The sequence below is a fragment of the Nycticebus coucang genome, chromosome 3, assembly GCF_027406575.1.
Source record: "Nycticebus coucang isolate mNycCou1 chromosome 3, mNycCou1.pri, whole genome shotgun sequence".
NCBI classification, from domain to species: Eukaryota; Metazoa; Chordata; class Mammalia; order Primates; family Lorisidae; genus Nycticebus; species Nycticebus coucang.
The window spans coordinates 76,585,548-76,609,219 of NC_069782.1; the positions used below are offsets into that span (position 1 = coordinate 76,585,548).

The 23,672-nt window shown below is 47.6% G+C and overlaps 1 protein-coding gene and 1 long non-coding RNA gene across 4 annotated transcripts in view; one reads left to right on the top strand and one right to left on the bottom strand.

Annotated features, from left to right (window-relative positions):
- The window catches only part of ALOX5 (arachidonate 5-lipoxygenase), a 51,921-nt gene that overhangs the window by 19,359 nt on the left and 8,890 nt on the right, over positions 1-23,672 (top strand). For all 3 annotated transcript variants that reach the window (XM_053585175.1, XM_053585174.1, XM_053585176.1), the window contains 4 exons: positions 4,141-4,263; positions 12,852-12,958; positions 13,695-13,867; positions 17,550-17,696. In XM_053585175.1, the coding sequence (XP_053441150.1) occupies positions 4,145-4,263; positions 12,852-12,958; positions 13,695-13,867; positions 17,550-17,696 (546 nt within the window). In that variant the 5' untranslated portion in view covers positions 4,141-4,144. The remainder of the gene's footprint in view (positions 1-4,140; positions 4,264-12,851; positions 12,959-13,694; positions 13,868-17,549; positions 17,697-23,672) is intronic.
- On the bottom strand, positions 5,208-11,279 carry LOC128581869 (uncharacterized). The gene is made up of 3 exons (XR_008378929.1): positions 11,171-11,279; positions 9,670-9,834; positions 5,208-6,726 (listed from the first exon to the last, which is right to left on the bottom strand). It is a non-coding gene; the product is annotated as an uncharacterized LOC128581869 (long non-coding RNA).

Consider the following 23,672-nt stretch of genomic DNA (forward strand, 5'->3'; position numbering starts at 1 on the left):
GCCACAGGAGATTTTAATTCTTCTGTTTCTTAACTCTATGTGTTATTTTTCCTTCTTAACCTTTGAGTTTCCTGCTTTGCTTGAGAAAGTCCTCCCCACTCCCTGGTTACACAGATACTTCCCCTATATTTTCGTCTAATACTTGTATAATTTTGCTTTTTTTTTTTTTTCTGAAATAATTTTTTTTTTTTTTTATTGTTGGGGATTCATTGAGGGTACAATAAGCCAGTTACACTGATTGCAATTGTTAGGTAAAGTCCCTCTTGCAATCATGTCTTGCCCCCATAAAGTGTGACACACACTAAGGCCCCACCACCCTCCCTCCATCCCTCTTTCTGCTTCCCCCCCATAACCTTAATTGTCATTAATTGTCCTCATATCAAGATTGAGTACATAGGATTCATGCACAAGAATTGCTTGTGATGCTTTACTAAGAATAATGTCTTCCACTTCCATCCAGGTTAATACATATAATTTTGCTTTTAAGTCGAGCCTTCGTTCATCTGCCGTGTACTTTCACACGTAGGGTCGACTTCCCCAGCATCACTTATCACGTAATACGTTCCTCCCTGCGGACTTGGGGTGGCATCCGAGCTGCACTAACGGCTGGCAGAGGATAGCAGTCATGTGGATGAGCTCTGCAGCTGAGCTCAAATCCTATTTACTGCCCCTCACTCTGGGTCCTGTGAAAGCTGTTTAATGTCTTTGTGCACCAATTTCCTCATCTGCCAAATGGGAGAAATCGAAGCACCAACCTCGTAGGGCAGTGTTTTTCAAACTTTTATATCTCACAGCACACTTGAACCTATAGTTAAACTTCTGTGGCACCCTTAAATTATATTGAACAACCACCAAAAAAGGGTTTTAAAAAAAAAAGAACATACTTACTGTGCTTTGAACTTCTTTTGAAAATAGTTTAATTAATGATTTTTTTTATTTTATTTATTTATTTATTTTTATTGTTAAATCATAGCTGTATACATTAGTGCAATCAAGGGGTACAATGTGCGGGTTTCATACACAATCTGAAATATTCTCATCAAACTGTTCAACGTAGCCTTCATGGCATTTTCTCAGTTACTGTATGTAGGCATTTGATTCTGCCTTTAGTAAGTTTCGCCTGTACCCATTCTAAGAAGCACCGTAGGTGTGGCCCCACCCATTACCCTCCCTCCACCCTAACCTCCCCCCTCCCTTCCCCTTCCTTGGCCCTTTCCCCATAGTCTTGTGCTATAGTTGGGCTATAGCCTTCATGTGAAAGCTATAATTTAGCTTCATAGTAGAGCTGAGTACATTGGATAGCACACCTAAGATCCTCTCATAGCACGCTGGGTGAAAATCACTGTCTTGGGGTTTTTGAGATAATTAAATAGGTTAAACCATGAAAACACAGAGAATAGTATTTGGCACATAGGAAACATTCTCTAAGTGCGAGCTAGTTTTGCATTATAATCATGCATTTTCCTAGGTCTGTTTCTGGACCGTGTATGTTCACCTGTTTTTCTGCTGCAGAGCCCAGCACTATCTTTTGGTTATCATAACTTTCTAACTCATGTTAATGTCCATTTCCTGTCTTACTGTTCTTTTTTAAGATTTCCTTCATGAGAAATGATTTGAATTCCACATCACTGTACTATGTCTTGGCATTTCAGTGACCCTCATTCTTTCCATCCAAGAACAAGTCATGTCTTTTCACCCATCTAGACCGTGGAAATTATCCTTGGTAGAATTTCTGGTTTTCTTCTCTCAGGTTCACCTTTCTAGTTACTTTATGCCGAGGAGTATCGTCACTTTTGGCACTTTTGAAGGATATTTTTCTGTTTGCAAATACATATTGCTGAGATAAAGATTAATTGCTTGGTTTGTATATTGACCTTGTATTCGCACCTTTCTAACCTCTTTTATTGGCCCAACTCATTTGTTTTTGTTTTTTTTTTAGTGAGTCTGTTTAGTTACCTACTTACTTGAGCATGGCATCTAAAGGGTAGTACTTCTCTGTCTCTCACTTTCCTTTATTTATACTACTCACATTCTCTTCTTGCCGTATGGCTAGAATTCCCCCAAACAAGTGATAGAAGTAACGATGACCATCCCTCTTGAATTTTTATTTCTTTGTTTAATATGATATTTGGTGCAGTTTTATGATGAACACGCTACTCTATTTAGGAGTTTGTTGGTTTATTGTAATTTAATTTTTGTTTGGCTGAATAATTAATTTCCTTACAAAGACTAGGTGAGTAGTATAAAGAACAGAGTCTGTGCTTGTCCCCCACTGCCTGCCAAAAATAAAAAATAAATAATTTTCCTGTCCTCATTAATGACTTGACTTGAAATAAGAGGCCCAGATGATGATCTACAAAAGAAAAAGAAAGTCTGCAAATACTTTATGATCTTCCCATTCTCAGTAGGACAAATAAAAATCTAATGATAGTTTCATCCGCTTTCCCTCTCCCCCCCACCTCTCTTTCTCTCACTCCCTTTTCTCCTCTCTCTGACACTTTAAAATTTAGTCAGTATATATCTAGGTGTGTCTTTTTTCCATTTTTGTTCTACCTAGAACTTACTCGGGAAATTGAAATCTTTCTAGCTTAAGGAAGTTTTTCTTTTATTTCATTTTTTTTTCATTCTCCATATATTGCTGTCTCCCTCTTTAGGACTCTTCCTCTTTGATATTAAATCTTCTGTACTTGGTCTTTGTCACTCTCATAGTTTCAGTCATGGCTTCAGTTTCGTTGCAGTGTTTCCTTGTATTAGGGTTACATTTTCTTCCATTTTCTCACAGGGCCCATTCTGGCACATAGTAGATGGTCTATAATTAGTTATTGAATGACCAGAATTTGTCCGTCAGGTGTTACAGGTGTAACGTTTGGCCTGAAGCTGCCTTCTTACATATTTTGAGTTTGGTTCAAGGTTTCTCCTCATACAGTGAACTGTGATCTAAGTGGGTGCATAAAACAGGCTGTAACCTACTCTTTACATGTGTACCACAGAGTTCCCAGGCAATCGCAGGCAACCTACTGTTCAGACCATGTTCTAATAAGGCACAGGCCAAGCTGGCACTAACTGGGATGTTTCTGTACCTTGCTTCCATTTTCTGTACATCACTTTCCTTTTTCTGCCCAGAAATCCTCTCTGACCACGTGGCAAAGCCTGGGTCTCTCTGAGCTTCTCCTGGTTGAAGGGTTGCCCAATTCTCAAACCATTCTTTGCTTGATTAAGCTCTGTTAAATTTAATTTGCCTAAAGTTTTTCTTTTAACACAGAGACCTATCCTATCTAACAGAAACTATTCTCTTTCTCCACTTCGCTATTAAATGCTTAATTCAGAAATCGGGTTTTGTGGTTGCAGGAAGTCATCTTACATTCTAAATGCACTAACTGCATCTTCAGATTTTTCTCTCTCTTTTTTCTTTTGAAAGGTTGCACAAAACTATTGTATTTCTAAAAATGGCACAAAAGTGAATTCAACCGGCCATGCACATGCACACTTCAGTCACATCTTTAACAACAAAAGGTGCCGAATAAGGATGCTAGCTTTGCCTGGAGCACCCAGGCACTGGAGTCACATAAGTTACCCAGAATGGGCCAGTGCTGCCCAGGGAAACTCTACTTCTAAAGCTGAAACAGGTGTTAGTCCAGTCAAGGTTCAAGCACAGAGATATAAATCTTTCAGAGCCCCATCTATTAGTATTTGAAATATGTGACCTTCTTCCAACTTGTCTTAAACTTCTGTTTTACAAAGTACAAAAAGACAACACAGAAGAAATTGATATAAACATACAGTTATGTTCTGGTGGATCACGGATGTTTTCTAATGTCCTTTCCATCCGTGCACCGTTAAACTAATCAAAAACTCTACACACGTACATCCCCTTGCAATAGTGCACACACGACTGCTACCCGGCAAGCTGTCAGCCCCAAATGACTTAGTGAAGGAAAGGAAGTAAAAAGAGGATAAGTAATGCATTAAGGAGAAATAACAGGAATTAGAAGATTCGTGCAGTTCAGCTGTGTTAATCAACCAGCCAGCTTGCTAGCAAGAAGGGATGTTTCTGTTGAGGCAGGCCCCGTGGAGAAAGAATGTGGTCACCGGTGACCTCCCTGCGCATTTAACGCAGTTTTTTCCTCTTCTTACACACAGGTGGATGGAGTGGAACCCTGGCTTCCCACTGAGTATTGACGCCAAATGCCACAGGGATTTACCCCGCGATATCCAGTTTGATAGTGAGAAAGGAGTGGACTTTATTCTAAACTACTCCAAAGCGTAAGTTTACAAGAACTGAAGGCCCGTTGGGCACCCCAAGTTCCAGGGCTGGGAGTGGGACTCTCCCTCCTTTCCTAGTGAGAGCCCCCAGCCCAGCCAAGTAGGGATTCCCAAGCATGTCTGAGTGTGTCTTAGCCATAGAGTGGATTCTCCGTGCACAACCACTAGCCTGTGTCTGACAAGGTCACAACCTGGAGGACTCAGACACTGTGTTCTTAGCCCAAAGCAAGGGTCTTTGGCTGGAATGCCCCACTCCCAGCACATCTCATCCCCTATATGGCCATTTTGAGGATAGCAGTGTCCAGGCTGCCACCGAGAGGGCAGGATTTGCAGTAACAATGGCCAGATGCCAGCAGTGGTCCCAGGAAAGGCATCCCTTGTTCCTCCATCACAGCAACCCAGGAAGCAGGTGCAGCTACTGTACCCACTTTGCAGCTGAGGAGCCTGAGGAACAAGGAGGCCATTCACCTCATGCAAGGCCCTCTGCTAATAAATAGCAGAAGTATTGCATTGTTCTCCTTTGTTTGCATTGGAATTACTGCAGAGTCTTTTTAAAGCTTGCCTGGCTGGTGACTTCATAACTGCTTAGTAGTAATATGGTCCCCAGCCCTACCCCAGGGCTTGCAGAGGGTCTTTGAATCAACACATTGACACTTCAGGGAATTCTTTAATCAAGCAAGTCTAGAAAACCCTGAATCCACGGTTCTGAGACCTGCCTGAACCTAAGAATGCCCTGAGGTCATGAGCACCTCCTTGTGTCCATCAACCCCACACCATGGCACGTGTCTCCTGGGTCCCAAGCCTGGGGTCTGCAGTCCTGCAGGCGGGCAGGGCTGAGAACCACCAACCCAGGAAGTCTGCTTGGTCCAGGGGATTTCTAAGTACAATCATCCATTTTTTTTTTAAATTTTTTATTGTTGGGGATTCATTGAGGGTACAATAAGCACAATCACCCATTTTAAGCTTCACCTGGGGGGTAAATACTATTATTGACCATTTCTAGGTGAGGGAACTGAGGCTGCTGTGGGTCAAGGTCAAGAAATCTGCCTAAAGTCATTTATCCAGAAATTGGTAAAACAATATGAATCCAGGTCTGTTTGGGTCCAAAGCTGGGGCACTTTTCCCCTGCTGTAACTGGGATCAACTAGAAAAAAATATATATTTAAGCCAAACATCTGGATTAGTAATATCTGGCTCCCTGGAAACGATTAATCATTGCAAATAATGTCTCGCTTTTTGTACCCCCCCATCCCATGCCCACCCTGATATTGGAGATGCTAAGCAAAGCCATGTGGCTTTCGTAGAACAGACCTGAGACTAGAATGGGGCAAGCAGGATGGAGGCCCTTGTGAAAGGAACAGTTTGGAGAGGGAAGCACGAGAATGGAGAGGCAGTGAGGTCAGAGGAGGCTGCTGCTCTGGGGAAAATGCTCCCTGTGCTCATTATGGTGAGGGAAGGAGGGATGGTTAGAGGGACAGCTGGTGAATGAATGGATGAGAAGAGAGAGGGAAGGAGGGAGAGATAAATGGCTGAGGAATGTAGGGATGGTGAATGGAGGGATGCAGGGATGGGTGGAGGAGGGAAAGCAGAGAAACAACTCAGAAGGACCTGCCTGGAGAGGAGAGACACCTGGGAGCGGGCTCTGGTCTGGTGATAAACCTAGACAAGTTGTCTAACTTCCCTGAGCCTCGGTGTTGTTATCTGAAAAATGAGAGCACAGCTCCTACTCAGGATGTCATGAGATTAAAATGGGACCGTATTTTCCAGCCCTGGTGACACAAAGGAAGTTCTCCCTAAAGACAGCATTGGTCTTCTCCACTCTTGGCAATGAGGTCAGGCTGGCCAGGACCATTTCTTCCTCATACGCACCTGCTGTGTGGCTCCCCTCTTTGATGGGAAGGGCTCTTGCGCTTAGGGGCTGACTGGGGACCCTCATTCCACCTGGACATCCTCTCTCACTCATGGAGTCCAGGAAGTCTTCAGAGACAAGGGCCACCTGGCCAGGTCTTCTGGGGCAAGGCAGGCAGAGCTGGGGGCCTAGCAGATGGGACGGAGCACTGGGGAGAGCATTCCCTGCCCAGGAGCAGTACGGGGCCAGCTGGCAGAACCAAGCAGGTTGTAAATTTCTTGTTGGCATCAAGCAAGGAGTAGCTGATATGCTCACTGCCCACTGGCATTTGCTGCCTGGAAGGCATCTACAGGAATGGCGAGGCTGGTGAGGGACTGCCCTCTTTAAAATAAATTGAGAAAGTAAGTTTCCTTCCCGGTCAAGCAGGACAGTGCAGCAGTGTGACCAGTCTGATCTGGACACCCACTGAGTGATTCCCAATGATGAGACCAGGAGGGTAGCGGCTCTTTGAAGGAACTCCCCAGGAAGCAAAGGGGTACCTTTCTGGGAAGGCAGCAGCAGAAATTCCATTCCATGCCTCTGTGGTTAGAGTTGACTCTGTGCGTCTAATTTTCCTACACCCGGTGAAAAATGGGGAGCAATGAGAATAATTGTAAGGTGCAGGCTCCATGTGGCAGCCTTTGTGAGCCGGGGAGCACCCATGGTGGGAGGAGGCCACAAGATGATGGGGGAGAGCAGGGAAGACAGCAGGATGGGGGGTGGGCAGGCTTGGGGGCCAGTGGGGTTTGTGTCACTGAAGGGAAAGGCTAAGGGGAGAACTCCAGGCATTGGGCTTGTAGGGGAAATGGGATGGTTATCAAAAAGAAAAGCTAAGCAGAAAAAGCTTGGAGGAAGGATGAGTCCAGGTTTGGGCATGTTGAGGGTGAAAGCCCTGCCTCTGGCATCGAGGCCCAGCCACCCGTGGGATGTGCAGGCTCCGGGCTGAGCCGAGAGGGACAGGGGGAAAGTAAGGAAGGAATGAGAGGCAGGAAGATGACGGGGCCCACACACTAGCTTTGGAAAGCTAATAAAAGTGAATTCTGTGTGTAGGAAGAAGACACACCCAGCCCCATGTCACCAAATCATTCATAGGAAACAGGGTTGGACAAACGTGATCCATCCAAAAAAAGAAAACAGGGCTCTCCCACTTAACTTCCCAAACGCTATCCAAAGGCCCTTGAATTTCTTGGAATTTTAAAAAATAATCCCCTCCTTCTAACTGATGCCTACAAAACAACATTTCTGCCTATCAGTCCCATTGACCTCCATTGAATTTTGTTATGAAACCAGGGATGCATCCTGTTGGAAAATAAACCTGTCGGAAAAACATCCCACCTAAAAGACAATCTGAACATCTCCAATGTACCCGCTAAGGTAGCATTTTGTTGTTGTTAAAAATGGGTCATAAAATAAGAGAAGAGTTAATACAAAGCACAAAGTGGCGTTTCCTTCAAAAATGAAGGAAATTTGACTACTATCCTGTAGTCAAATTAATTTGGAAAACATTGCAAACTCTTCAGCAAGTGTTCTCAAACCGCAGCTTGCATCAGAATCCCCCCCACCTCCAGGTGTGGGGCTTGTTAAAATCTGGATGGCTGGATCCATCCCGGAGATTCCCATCCTAGAGGTCCAGGTTGAGGCCTGGGAATCTGTATTTCTAACAAAGTCTCACGCGATGCAGATGCTGCTAGAGGGCTGGGGCCCGCTACAGGATTTCAAGGGTTTGACAAATCCTGGCATAAAGAAATCCGCTTGATGTTCTGGTTGTGCTTTCCAAATTCTTTAGACCGGCTTGCCCTTTGTGGGCCAGAAGACCCTGCCCCGCGGGGGTTCCTGCCAGGCCCTGGGGGCTTTTCTGGGTGTCAGGTCTTATGTGTCTTTTCTCTTTCCTGAGCCCCTCCTTAAGCCTGCCCTGGAACTAGAGCAGCGGTTCTCAACCTGTAGGTCGCAACCCACAGGAACTGTCTCAAAGGGTCGCAGCATTAGGAAGGTTGAGAGCCACTAAACTAGAGAAGGAAAATGCTGATTCCTGCCATGAACAAACTGGGTGGAGGAAGGTGCGGTTTCGACTTAGGGTAGCTATTTTTGCGAGGCTTGTTCTAAAGCAGCTGGGCTCCTCCAGACTCAGGCAGCTGCATCAAGTCAGCCAGCAGCCAGGCTGCCAGGCAGAGGACGTGGGCAGAGACCTTGATGCTCAAGCACTCACGTGCCCACAGATAACTGTGCAACATTATTAAACAGGTCTGATCAATGGGTCTGAGCCAGGATGAATCTATGTCCCCAACAAGCCAGGGTCACTGGTCCCCAGACCTTACAAGGTTATACTTTGCTTTACTGTGTGTGTGGCGGGGGGGGGGGAATCTATTGATCTATTAAAATTACAGCAACAGTTGCCAACTTATCTCTACTTATTCTTTAAAAACCAAGGCAGGTGTGGCAGTTCATGGCTGTTATCCCAGCACTTTGGGAGGCCAAGGCGAGTGGATTGCCTGAGCTCAGGGGTTCGAGACCAGCCTGAATAAGAGCGAGATCCTGCCTCTACTAAAAAAATAGAAAAACTAACCAGGTGTTGTGGTGGATGCCTATAGTCAGAGTTACTCGGGAGGCTGAGGCAAGAGGATCTCTTGAACTCAAGAGTTTGAAGTTGCTGTGAGCTATGACCTCATGGCACTTTACCCAGAGTGACAGAGAGAGACTTTGTCTCAAAACAAAACAAAAGGTTGCCTTCTTTAGAGCCAAGCCTGCTGGGGGCTGGGGTTCAAATTAAGACTCCAGGTGTACTATTTGGGGAGAGTTTTTTGACTTTTCCAACTTCCCGTTTTCTTCTCATAAAATGAGGCTGATGATGCCTGCCTCATAGAATCGTTGTGAGCTTTAAAGGCAGCCAGGCAGTGGCCCTGTGGTGGTATCTGACAAGAGGTAGGGGAGTCCCCACTAGTGTCTCAATCCTGGGTACCTGATGGGACCTTCTCTTCATTCAAAGAATGGAGCCCTCGGCCCGGGGCACTGCCTTCTCAGGCACCGTCAGGGCCTGTTTGCTGGCCACTCTGGGTTTCTGGCACACTCACAGAGGAGGCTACCTGCTGCCCCGCCTTTGACAAATGCTCGTTGAGTTCTTGAGATGTAAGGGACAGAGATGAATCAAAAGTGGCCCCTTGGTCCCAGCTCCGAGAAGCTCACAATCCCATGGGGACCAAGCCGAGGACAGCTGAGCTCATCATGACAGCACCTGGTAGATACCCTGAACAAAGAAGTTCTGGAGAAATTTCAAGCAGGAAGGGAGTAACCGGAGGGAGGAGAGCATGAGGAAAAGCCTTACAGGAGAGAAGATGACCAAGGGAGTTCTTGAAGGATGCATAGGAGTTCACCACGCTGACTGGAGGAGTGAAGGGGATGGCATTCTAGGCAGTGTGGCAGTGAGAATCCCAGCGGTCTGGGGCACCAGTGTTGGGACCTGTATAGGGAAGTGGGGCTACACTGGCTGAGGGAGGGAGGTGGGCAAGGAGTCCGGTCTGTACCTGGAGGCTCGTGCCATGGGGTGGGTGTTGGAGCAGGGGCGAGACCCAGAAGGCTTTGCATTGAGAGAACATCCAGAAAGGACAGGCCAATCGTCACATACTTCAGGGAGATCAGGGGAGTTCAGGGCTGACCAGCGCCTTTCAGATGCCATCACTCAGAAGTCTCTGGAGTGGAGGGTGAGGGTACAGAGAGGAGAGGAAGAGAAGTCAGCAGGCAAAGAGGCTTTCACAAGTTGGGTGTGAAGGGAGGAAAGGGGATGGATGAACTAGACTGAGGGAGCCAGAGGAAGGGAGGGAGCTTGTGGTGCAGACTGTGTATGAATTTGCCTGGGGCCACTACAGCACAGACGTTACTGCTAGTGGAGGACTGAGTTTAACATGGGGCAAAGTGGCATTGCCAAGCATGAGGCATGGGGGCCATGATAATCAGGGTAATAGTTGCTAACATGTTTTACACTTTTTATGGACCAATTCTTTTTTTTTTGAGACAGAGTCTCATTTTGTTGCCCTCAATAGAGTGATGTGGCATCACAGCTCACAGCAACCTCCAGTTCTTGGGCTTAGGTGATTCTCTTGCCTCAGCCTCCCAAGTAGCTGGGACTACAGGTGCCCACCACAACACCCGGCTATTTTCTGTTGCAGTTTGACCGGGTCTGGGTTTGGACCCACCACCCTCAGTATATGAAAGCGGCACCCCACTCACTGAGCCACAGGCACCGCCCTGGACCAATGTTTTATATACTCGTACATCATGTCAGCCCTGTGAGGCAACAGCCATCATTTCACAGATGAGGTCACCAAGAAACAGTGAGGTTAAGGAACTTGCCCTAGGTGACAAGGCTGGGAGGTAATGGGCCTGGTTTTTAGACCAGGCCCTTGATGCTCCATGCTGACCTGCACCCATCCCTACTTTCCCTGGCTAGGCCTGGGGGGACTCCCAGCCCCACCCAGGAATCCTGTGTCCAGACTCCAACATGTGGGCGGAGGCCGAGGGTCTCTGAGAGCCTCTAGTCCAGCCCTCTCATGAGGAAGCAGGGCCCACCTACACCCATCAGCTCACACTGCACTGACTCTCCTAGAAGGAGAAGCCACAGAGCCTGGGCCGGGCAGTGGCCCCCATGCCTCATGCTGTAGCAGTGTCACTTTGTCCCAGGTTAAACTCAGTCCCCCACTGGCTGAAAACTGAAACTAACGGCTGAGATCACCAAAGAGTCCTTCCCCATTAAACTTCCAGCTCTGGACAGCTTGGTTTCTGCACGCTTTCTGGGTAACTGGCCACTTGTTTCCTCTGGGCCACCTGCTGGGCCTGGAGGGAGGCCAGCCCTCCTTAGAATGCTTTGCCCCCACACCCTACACAGCAAAACTGAAATGGAAAATGAAGAAGCTATCAGAGAAGAAGCGGGCAGGGAGGCAGAGTGCCCAGTCCAGGCCACAGTTCAGTGCAGAAGGAAGCCGTGGAGTCAGGCCATCAGGGTCCCTGTCAGGCCATGTTGTTACCTACCTGTGTGGCCTTAGATGAGCCAGGGCTGCAGATTTCTCCTTTGTGCAAGGGAAGATCTTGGAATCCTTGAATATTACAGTTGGCTGTAAGTATGTAAGGATATTTTGCCTCTGGGGGACATGCAAATATGTCCCCCCCAAACTCACTTCTTCCTGGAGCTGTGGCTTCCCCAGAACTGCCACACCCAGCCTGTTTGGGGTGCCAACCTTCTGTTATGAGGTCAAAGAGATGCAGCTGGGGAGATGGTGACTCATTCCCACTTCTCAAGATCCAGGAGGAGCATCCAGATGGGGCCGCAGGGGCACCAGGCACAGGGCCTCTTTCTTGGACACCACAGGGTGCTGGACCATCCTTGGGCCTGTGGGGATCTCAGGGCCTGGGAAGGCTGCTCCTGTCCCAAAAATATGTCCTTTTCCCCAGCTGGACTGAGACTGGATGCCATGGTGAGGGTTACTCCTCTAACTTGCAAGGATTTCTGTTCCAAGCTCTCTGCTAAGGAGGGGTGTGGGGAGGAAGAAGGCAGCGAGGCTGAGAGAAGCTTCACTGGGGCATTCCAGGGTGCAGCCACTCAACACAGTGGTAGCGCTGAGCACCTACTGTGTGCAGCCATCAGGAAGCTGCCACATTGCCCCACTGTGCTCCGGCACTTCCAGCAACTCATCCCGTGACTCATTGGCAGGCACTTGTATGTCCCGACTCAGCAGAGGAGGAAAACTCGGAGCCCAGTCCTGGGCATCACAGCCTCCTAGGGGGACCTAGTGGGACCAGGGCTGCCAATCAAAATATTGTAGACTGGGGAGGGCGGGGACTTAAACAACAGACACGTTGGGGATTAGAGCTTCAGCATGTGGATTGGGGGTAGGGGGACAAGTCAGTCCACAGCAGAGAAGAAACAGGAGCACCAAGCATAGGCAGAGGGCACCGCAGGGCAGAGGCCTGAACGCTGAGGGTCAGCCAGAGTCAGGGCTCGGGGAGCAGGCGCTGAGCACTGTTGGTGAAGAGGAACAGGAAAACCTGTCCCTGTCATTACTCTCAACCCCATGTACAGTGAGAGAAACTGAGGCAGAGCTGTCTCAGCAAACGCCAGCTGGATTCCCGAGCCTCTGTCCTGCAGTCTGTGTGGGTCACATAGCAAGCCTGGGAAGCCCCTTCTGTCTTCTTTATGGGACTCCTTCTCCAGGAAGCTCCTGCAGCCTGCGTTTTGAATTTAGCGGGCTCCTGCCCTGGGCTTCTATTTTGCTGTTCTGAATAATAAGCATTGGGAAGCTTATGTCCTCAACACCAGACACAGAGCCAGGGTTATCAGAAAGTAAATGAGAGTTTATCTCACCTGAACAGCTCATTGCCCCATAATCCAGGCGATGGTAGAGCAGTGCACAGGCGATGTGGTGCTCTGTGCCTTTGCTGAGGAACTGGCCCACGGAGTGGGGCAGCAAATGCCCAATGAATGAACACACGCCTGGAGACAGTCAAGGCCCTGACCCAGTCTCTTCCACAGGCAGGTGTAGTGGGAGGGGCACTGGGAATAGGCACCAGTTCCCATCCTGCCTCCATAAGGCCAATTATCTACCCTCTTGGAGCTGCATGGGGGTGTTGGGAGGCCCCTGTGAGCTGGATGTGCGGGCCCTGCCAAGGGAGGGAGGCTGGCACTCATGCGGGGGGCCTGTGTTGTGGTCTGCAGGATGGAGAACCTGTTCATCAACCGCTTCATGCACATGTTTCAGTCTTCCTGGAGTGACTTCGCTGACTTCGAGAAAATCTTCGTCAAGATCAGCAACACCATTTCTGGTGAGTGTGCCTCTGGGGGCTCTTGGGGAGCTGGAGAGAGGAGATGCCGCTTTCCTGCTGACACTTGCTGGGAAATTGGCAAGGGCTGCCCCATCCCACTGCAGCACAGGACCACCCGGCCCAGGCCTCACTGCTCTGTCACCCATGTCTGCCTCACTGTGGCCACCCTCACGCCCACATCCTCCTTGGACATTCTCGAGTACCTTCAACCTTATTTCATCATCAAAAGTCTCAAAAATACCGGAACTTTTTCTTGACATAAAACAATCATTTGCAGTGCTTCTGGGAGCAGAGTAAAAGCACAACTTAGGTTGGTTTTTAAGCATTTACATCAAAGCCACCTGGGTCTCTTTGGACTAGGATGTGTTAGGTTAGAGCCCTAGCATCATAATGGCCAGCTGTGGCATGGGGAGGACATTACAGAGGCAGGAATAGGGGAGCTGGCCTTGGCAAACTTTCCCTGCTCCCCTCCACCCTGGGCCCCTCCACACTGCACTGAAGGACCTGAGTTCTTGAGATAGGGATGACCAGCAGCCTTCTGAGCCAGCTCAGGGAGGAGGAATGACACAGTGATGGGCATGGGGCAGCTGCTCAGCAGGCCAAGTGAGCCAGCCAGCCAGCAAGCACCTGGGGAGCGGACATAGCAGAGACTATGCTCTCGGGCAGGGTCAGGAGGCCATGGCCTCGGCTGCTGTGTGGTCAAAGCTCAGGCTGGGCCGCACTCCTCTTCCCATAGAGCGGGTCATGAAGCGCTGGCAGGAAGACGTCATGTTTGGCTACCAGTTCCTGAATGGCTGCAACCCCGTGTTAATCCAGCGCTGCATGCAGCTGCCTGAGAAGCTCCCAGTGACCACAGAGATGGTGGAATGCAGCCTGGAGCGGCAGCTCAGCTTGGAGGAGGAGGTCCAGGTAGGGCTTTGTCAGCTGGGAAGTGGCTGAGGCCATATTCTGTCAGGTGGAAGCCATTTCCCGCCAGCCAGTGCTCTCAGGAGCCCGGGACACCAACTCCAGGTCATCTGGCCAGCTGGTGGCCTAAGACTGGCCGTCTCCTGAGACTGGCCTCTTCCCATCCCTGGCAGCACCCTGGCCATTATGCAAACTATCTTGTGTAATGTCAGAGGAAGAATTGCAGGGTCTATTTCTCCACCATGCTGTGTCTGGGAACATAATATCCATATTTTCAATATCACTAATTACATAGAGCACCCCTGGTGGGCCAGGCATTGTGACATATGTTTTCCACACCCTGTCATCAAATTGCCACCCACCTTGCAAAGGTGCGAAAACCAGAGAAAGAAGCAGGCCTTATATTTAATACACAAGAACAAAAAAGGAAGGAGGGGGAGAAACCCAACAGAATTTTTGACTAATTAGAAATGTGGGTGGCACTTTTCCTGTCTCACCCTCTCCCCACCCACACCTCCAGGCTCAGCACCCCCACCCCCAGTCGCAAGATTGACCTTGTCGTGAGACAGGAATTCAAACCACCTAGATCTGGTGAGACTTGGCAATAGGCCCTGGCCCTCGGTTTCCCATCAATCTGTCCCTCCCCACTGAAGCCAGCACAGCTGCGTCTCCCCTCACCTGCCCCCAGGTGTCCAGGAGGCCTCTGTTGTTTCTGGTCACCCTGACTTGCATACCCACCATGCTCGGAGGCCTCAGCCAGAGAGGGACGGTTGGTGCCATCTGGGGATAAACCTCCCAGTACCAGTATGCTGCCCATCTAACTCTGGGGACTCACAACCCCAGGCTGAATTCCCCAGGCAAGTTTCCTGCCCCAGCGCAGACAGTCCTGCCCCCACCCCGGACCTGACCAGCCTCAGAGCACTGCCTGGGCCTGTGAACAACAGGCATGAACAACAACACACACAGCGTGTTCCTCTGTAGGCTTGATTGCTAGTGTGGTAACATTGATGTGGTGGCTATAGATTTAAACCATCAAATCAGACAATCGTCTGATCAGACAATTGACAATCTGACATCAAATCAGACAATTCTTAAAAACCACAGAACCCTAGAATTGGAAGGGACTGAGCAGCCATCAGTGCACCCAGTCATCCAGAGAAAGGCTTCTCCTCAGCACTTGGGCAGGGTGACAGCCTCCCACCAGGGTGTCCCTGCCACCTCCAGGGAAGATGGGCTATGGTTAAACTTTCCTCTGAGCTGACCCACCATTCACTGCCTAGACTCTTACACACAGGGCAAAGGGCCCCATCTCTCCATACACCAGTGTAATAATTCTTTTTTTTGTTTGTTTTTTGAGACAGAGGCTCACTATATCACCCTCAGTAGAGTACCGTGGCATCATAGCTCACAGCAACCTCAAACTCTTGGGCTTAAGCAATTCTCTTGTCTCAGCCTCCCACGTAGCAGGGACTACAGGTGCCCACAACAACACCTGGCTGTTTTTGTTGTAGTTGTCATTGTTGTTTAGCAGGCCCAGGCCAGGTTTGAACCCGCCAGTCCCAGTGTATGTGGCTAGCACTCTAACCACTGAGCCCCGGGCGCCGCCCCAGCATTAGTAATTCTTAATTGCCACAGTCATTAATGCTTCCTATATTTGGCAGCATTTTAGCAGTCTGTGGTAAGCTTGTGGCCTACTAAAACTCCTAATTTTTTTAAATCTTTATCTATGCAATAATATTTGTGGAATATAGATAGAAAATTCTAGCCCTGTTGTTAGTTTTGATTCATTGTTTCAGCTCTTCAAGTTTTCTTTGTTTTTAAACTGTGTATTAGGATTCTTTGATTTCAAATTACAAAAATCAGTTCAATCTGTCTTAATCCAAGAAATGTGTTGGGTCAGGCAACACTGAAAAGCAAAGTGCTCAGGCTTAGTGGGACCCAGGCTCAGATGACCCACCGGCACTCTCTCTCCATTTCTTAATCCATTGCCTCGGGTGAATTTTTCCCTTGGCAGAATCTCTTTAAATGGAGAGAAAAATGACCACCAACAGCTTCACATTTACCATCCACCAATTAAACAACCACTACCCACTCAGAAAGAAAGGCCCTATTTCTAACACACCAGCACATGTCCAGGACTGGTCCTCATGGTCCTGGCTGAAGTCCTGAGATAATTCCCTTAACCACCCACCTTGGCCAGGAGAATGGAATATATTGACCAAAAAGGACAAGGACCCTGGACAGCCAAGAACACCAATGTCTACTGCACTGTCCTAGAATGTCAGAAGTGAGAGAGAGGCCAGACCCTCCTTTTCCAGAAGAATGAAGGAGAGGCTTGAGATAACACAAATGCCCCGGAGGTGGCCCAATCCTAGGCCTCCGGGTTCCTGGAGCTGTCATTCCTTCTGGGGAGGAGGACTGGGACACCTAGTCAAGGAGGTGGAGTCCCATGGGCTGGCTGGTGTCCCAGCCCCCGCCCTGGGTGAGCATCACTGCAGACGCATAGAGCTCATCCTTGGTGTCAGCTGGAGAAAGTGGAGGCTGGGAGGTGGGGGAGAGGTACCCAAGCTCCCCAGCATCCTGGTGGGTGTTGTCTGTCCCCAGGAGGGGTCCCACAGCCCAGGGCTACAAGATGTGTGCATGTGTGTGTGCAGTGGGTGCAGCGTGCTCTGCAAGGGGCTGCAGGTGACTGCTTTTTTTTTTTAATTAAATCATAGCTGTGTACATTAATGCGATCATGGGGCACTATACACTGGTTTTATAGACCGTTTGACACATTTTCTTCACACTGGTTAACATAGCCTTCCTGGCATTTTCTTAGTTATTGTGTTAAGACATTTATATTCCACATTTACTAAGTTTCACATTGCAGGTGACTGCTTTATGACATCCCCAACAGCATAGACCTGGAGCTTTCCCTAGCAGAAACCCTCGAGCTCTCACTGGAAACAGGGGGACAGTCTTTAGAAAGACAGCCTTGTACCCAGCCTCAACTCCTCAAGTTCCTGCCACTGCATCGGCGTTCAGTGGGGGGCTCCCTCCAGAGGACCTACAGTGCAGTCCCCCAGGGCCACTGTCATCTTCCCAGATCACAGCTTGTTGGTTTTATACTGAAGTTAACAACTGCAGAAAAGGACACGAATTCTGAGTGTCAGCAAGCCTGAGGAATTTCCCACCAAGTAACACCACACATCCTCAGCCCCAGGAGTAGACCCAGAGCACCCAACCCTGCACACTCTCCCCTGGGAACCCCCTTCCGCTGCAGAGAGCCCCACCTCCTCCCTCTCTTCCTCCTGACCAAGCCGAGCTCCTACAGGCTGAGTCCGGCTGGTTTTAAGTTCCCTGCAGTGTCACTTTCTGACATCTGACATTTCTCGTCTATTTCTTCTAACCGCTACTTCCTTATTAAACTGCCACTGTGGGTGGTCTTTCAACATCTTTCAGGTACAACCAATGTGGTATTAGCCGCTGCCATTCCTTCACTTTAGGGATAGCCTGGGGAAACCCTTGGTGTGAATCCGCCTTGGAGTCAGAGCACAAAAGAACCACAAACTCTTGAGCTCCAATGAGTTATGGGAAAGAGGGAGGGCCCCCAAAGATCATTGTGCTTCCCCCACCCCGAGGCCTGACTCTTGGGTTCATCTCTGCTGAAACTGATCTGGACACATCTCTCTGCCACCTGCAGCAAGGGAACATTTTCATCGTGGACTTTGAGCTGCTGGATGGCATCGATGCCAACAAGACAGACCCCTGCACACTCCAGTTCCTGGCTGCACCCATCTGCCTGCTCTATAAGAATTTGGCCAACAAGATCGTCCCCATTGCCATCCAGGTAGGCTGCCCATCTGGGTGGCTCAGTCCTCATGTTAACGAACCCACAAAGAGGGTTCATGTTGCTTCCTGCACAGAAGGCCAGCTGCTGAGATGAGAGTTGTCAAGGAGGAAGGATTTACTGCAGGAGATGGGCGGGGGAGGCACAGTCTGTCTTAAATCAGCCTCCTCATAAACAGGGTCAGGGGGTTTTATGGAGGTGAAAATGAATAATGCATGGGGGTGGGGGTGAACATCACTACAGGTTTGAGGTGGAGGCCAGGGCATGCAAGCGCAGTGAGAAATCCTGCTAGCACAAGCGTCCCATGAACAAGAAATTAATGGTGATAAGTCCCCCATTAATAGTGGTCATTATCTCAGCCCTGCACACAGGCCTGAGGGGTCCTTGAACACAATCTGCGCTGGGGTATCGTTTATCTTGTCCTTTCTGGATAAACAGGTGGTGTGAGGCTCTGTAAGTATCTAAGGGCTGCAAGGAGATTCCACTGTTTCTGGGAAAGAAACTCAAAAGGGAATGCATCAGTGTGATAGAAAGTTACAAAGTTCTGGTCAGCAAATCTTACTGACCTGGGAACTTGAAATATAAGAGAGTTACAAACAATTATAAAAGTGTTCTTGCTTGTGGAGCTGGTTGCACTCAGTGGATCACTGAGAAGTGCTACTGTTTATAAAACATTACGTTGTGAAGAATCCAATGTACTGTATTCTAATATGAAGGCAGCAGATGAGCTAATACGGGGGTGGGAGAATGAGCAAGTGGGGAGAGGGGAGGAGGATGGGGATGGGGGTCACTGTGCATGGCACACCTCTTGGGGGCAGGACACAATTATAGGAAGGACTTTAACAAATGCAGTCAGTGGAACCTAATTCTTTGTAACCTCAATGAATCCCAAACAATTAAAAAAAAATATTGCTCCAGACCCAGGGTGGGGGTGAGCTAATGTCACATAATGAGGTATATACACACTGCTAAAATCCTAACAGTTCTGGATTCTGAGGGACATTTAGCTACTGAGGCTTTGGACAAGGATGTATGTATTCATATAATCATCAGCACAACCCTTTGAGGTGGTGGGCAGTACTGATGTGGGCCATTTTACCCAGATACGGAAAGGCGTAGGTGTACACAGTCAGTCGCAGGGCTGAGATTCAAGCCAGGTCATCTTGCTCCAGATTCCACACTCCCCCAATCTCCCAAGGGGCAAGTCCCCCTAGAGCCGTTCCCCACCTCTGTCAGAGAGAAGCCTTATGCAGAGGTAAAGGGACAAGTGACCTAGGAGAAGAAGACACCTCTGGAGATCCCAGGAGAGGGGCTCTGAACCGGTCTGTCTCAGCCATCTCTCGGAGCAGCCTAGATCCAGAGGCTTGGCTTAAAACTGCTTAAACCCCCAGCTCTGCCCCTTGCTGGCAGGCCGCCAGACCTTAGGCGAGACACAGGATGTTCCTGAGTCTCTTTCCTCTCCTGGAAATGGCAACTTTGCAAACTATAAACATCCACGCCAATGAAAGCCAGATGATAATAAATGCAAAATCTGGTTCTTTGAAAGACTTAAAAAAAAATAAATATATGTCCCATGAGGTTGTTGCTGGGGGTGGGGGGACATATTCAAGATTCAGAATAAGAAAGGACATATAAAGAAAGAGTATAGCTGGGCACTGTGACCGGTGGCCAAAAGGTCTCTTGAGGGCAGGAGTTCCAGGCTACAGGGAGATACGGTTGCACCACTGTCCTCCAATGCTCCGAAGGGCAACAGAGACCCTGTCTCTTAAAATAAGTCATTATGATTACAGACGTTTATAAAGACAGAATTATGTGGCAACAAATTTGAAAAGAAAAGCTAAAGGCAATAGATTAAAAACCTAGGTAAAGATAAAGCAGAAGAAATAGAAAGTAGGCCAATTTCCATATAAGCCTTTAGAAAGAGGCCCATACGATGAACCATCGAGACTGAACCAACCGTTAGACCACAGCGACAGATATTTCCAGAGCTCTTTAAGGCAGACCAGCCACAAATTCTTTCTATGAAGCTGGTATAACCTTAGTTCTGAAACCAGATACAAGCAGTTCCAAAAGAAGGCTAAAGACCCCTCCAAGTTATAAAGATTTTAAAAGAAATCTAAAACTGATATTACCAAAGTGAATGCAGCAGTGTAATAAATGATTAATGTTATCAAGTAGGGTTTATTCCAGATATTTCAATATGAAGAAAACTACCAGCCTAATTCATTATACCAATAAGAATAAAGATTATACCAACTAACAAACACTAAAAGGGAATTTAATAATATTTAGTAGCTACAACTAAGTTAAAATAGTAATGGAACCTACTTATATATATGATAAAGATAGCAAATGTCATTCAAAATGCAACTCTAGGCTCGGCGCCCGTAGCACAGTGGTTACAGCTCCGGCCACATGCACCGAGGCTGGTGGGTTCAAACCCGGCTCAGGCCTATTAAACAACAATGACAACTGCAACAAAAAAATAGCCGGGCATTCTGGCGGGTGCCTGTGGTCCCAGCTACTTGGGAACCTGAGGCAAGAGAATCACTTAAGCCCAAGAGTTTGAGGTTGCTGTGAGCTGTGAGCCACAGCACTCTACCAAGGGCAACATAGTGAGACTCTGTCTCAAAAAAAACAAACAAAAAAACCACAACAAAATGCAACTCCAAGGCCATTTCCATTAAAATCATTAAAAAGCATGTAGATATCACCATTGTTATTTAACTTTATTTTAGAGGTCCTACCACATGTGATAAATCAGGAAAATAATAAACATATTGTAAAAGAACTGGGAATATGATCTTTTCTGCTAATCATCTGAGAAAATAGAAAATACAAGGGATTAAGACTTTTTAAAAGCTACTATAATTAATAAGGGTTCATTTAGCAAAGTGATTACATAAATATACCCCTCAAAAAAACCAATAACCTTTCTCCATGCTAACAATAAAATATGGGCTGGGTGCAATGGCTCACACCTGTAATCCTAGTACTCTGGGAGGCTTACGCAGGGGAATTGCTTGGAGTTGGAGATCAGCCCAAGCGAGAGACCCAGGAAATTACCTAAATTTCCTAAAAATAGGAAAATTAGCTGGGCACTATAGCCTGGGCCTATAGCCCCAGCTACTCAGGAGGCTAAAGCACGAGGATCCCTTGAGCCCAAGAGTTTGAGGTTGCTGTGAGCTATGATGACACCACTGCACTCTACCCTGGCTACAAAGGGAGACTCTGCCAGAAAGAAAGAGAAAAAGAGAGAGAGAAAGGGGAGAGAGAGACCATAAAATCATTTTAAAGTACCTAAAAATGAAATCTTAACAATAATTTAGTATTGAATAGAAAAACTTCATATAACAATCTCAGTTCTACCAAATTTTATTACACAAACTTAGTACACTTCCAATCAAAACATTTTGATTAGATTTTTTTCTGTTTGGGGGTGTGTGTGAGGAGGGAACTGAAACGGTAAGAAAACTGAATAAAAGAATTTACAGATTTATGTGGGAAAAGAAATCTTTGAGGATAGTCAAACATTTTTTGAAAACACAGACACAGGGAGAGCAAACTTTCCTTCCTGGGTATTAAGGGATTCTGTAAAGTCAAAGCTCACAGCAGACACTGTGCATGAGAGCACACAGATTGGGGGAGAGTAGAGAGGCAGAAATAGAACCCCCTACAGAGGGATCTGATGTATGACAATGGAGGTTCTTCAACTCCGTGGAAAAGGGGTGGTATTTCTTTCTTTCTTTTTCTTTTCTTTTTTTTTTTTTTTTTTGACACAGGGTCTCACTATGTCACCCTCGTTAGAGTGCTGTGTCGTCACAGCTCACAGCAACCTCCAACTCTTGGGTTTTAAGCAATTCTCTTGCCTCAGCCTCCCCTCTTGCCTCAGTCCCTGTAGCTAGGACTACAGGTGTCCGACACAATGCCCAGCTATTTTTTGTTTGCAGTTGTCATTTTTGTTTAGCAGGCCTGGGCTAGGTTTGAACCCGCCAGCTTTGGTATATGTGGCCGGTGCCCTACTCACTGAGCACAGGTGCCAGCCAAGGGGTGGTATTTCAATGGTTATCATACTGTCTTTGCACAAGAAAAAAAATTAAACTGGGGGCGGCGCCTGTGGCTCAAAGGGGTAAGCCGCTGGCCCCATATACAGGAGGTGGCAGGTTCAAACCATGCCCCTGCCAAAAACTGGAAAAGAAAAATGAAAAAGAAAAAAATTAAATTGGACCCTTCAATCAGTTCATTTATAAAAATTAATTTTGGATGAAGTAAAGGTTAAAATGGAAAACATAAAAGAATTTAGGAGAACAATGGATTAGATGGAGACTTTTAAAAGTAAAATCAGGAAACCCTTCCCCTGAGGGGCCATAGCCCTATGCTGGGCTGTGGAGGGAGCTGACTGGCCCCACCTCCTCTCTCCTGCAATCTCCACCCAGACACGTCACAAAAATCTTCCCTATGCCCTCCTCTGCCTTTATTTTTTGATTTGTCAACCTGTAACTAGGTGTTTATGGAATAAAGGAGAATGGAAAAAAGACCAAAAAAAAGCAGGAAACCAGGAAGTTATAAGGGAAAAGATAGGCATACTCGATTATGTAATGTTTTTTTTTTTTTTTTTTTTAGAGACAGAGTTTCACTTTATTGCCCTCAGTAGAGTGCCGTGGCGTCACACAGCTCACAGCAACCTCCAACTCCTGGGCTTAGGCGATTCTCCTGCCTCAGCCTCCCGAATACCTGGGACTACAGGCGCCCGCCACAACGCCTGGCTATTTTTTTGTTGCAGTTTGGCCGGGGCCGGGTTTGAACCCGCCATCCTCGGTATATGGGACCGGCGCCTTGCTCACTGAGCCACAGGCGCCACCCCTGATTATGTAATGTTTTAAAAATTGAATGGCCCAGCAATAAAAAATAAATAAATAAATAAAACTTGAATGGTAAAATACACCATAAACAAAGCCAAAAGGTGGCGGCGCCCATAGCTCAGTGGGAAAGGTGCCGGCCACATACATCGAGGCTGGTGGGTTCAAACCCAGCCCAGGCCTGCTAAACAACAAAGACAACTGCAACAAAAAAAAATAGCCAGGCATTTTGGTGGGCACCTGTAGTCCCAACTACTTGGGAGGCTGAGGCAAGAGAATTGCTTAAGCCCAAGAGTTGGAGGTTGCTGTGAGCTGTGACACCAACAGCACTCTACCGAGGGTGACATAATGAAACTCTGTCTAAAAAAAAAAAAAAAAGAAAAGAAAAGAAAAACAAAACCAAAAGACAAGAAATAGATTGAAGGAAATAACTGCAACATAGGTGACAGATACAGGTTGCATACCTGTGCTAGACAAATAGCTCCTTCACATGGATAAGGAAAAGCCAAATACCTCTGTAGAAAATCAGAGAATATGATAGGCAAGTCACCTAAGAGGAAACGTAAATGGACAATTAGCATATGGAAAAATTCTCAACTTCACCATGGTTAGGGAATACAAATTAAAAGATGAGCTGACGCACTGTGTTGGCACCCAGCCAGGTGGTATTCACAGGATAAGATCTGGATGGGCCCAAGCCAGCACCGTCGGACCAGGTGTGCTTCTTGAGGTTCTGGATTTTGGAGCAGGCGAGTCCTGCAGTCAAGTCTGGCATGGCCAGGGGCACTGGAGGGGATTAAGGGCCAAGACTGTTTGCCAGCTAAGTGTTCTGACAACGGGTACCACTGACCAATGTGTACCACTGGAATGTGCCCTTCTAGAGCAAAAGAGAAGGCACACACCCTGTGGCTTACTAGGGTCTTCTCTGGCCACCAGGCAGCAGAAAGGAAAGCCTTACCTTGCTCACCTGTAGGATTGCTGGTGAGGGAACAAATAGAACAATCCGAAGGCAGGAGAGGACTGGTTAAGTGAAACTGTCCAAGTCCAGACCATGAAATTGTTGAAATGAACGCCTCATCCCCTCCCTGCTGGGGATCTCCACAGCGAGTTAAAGCAG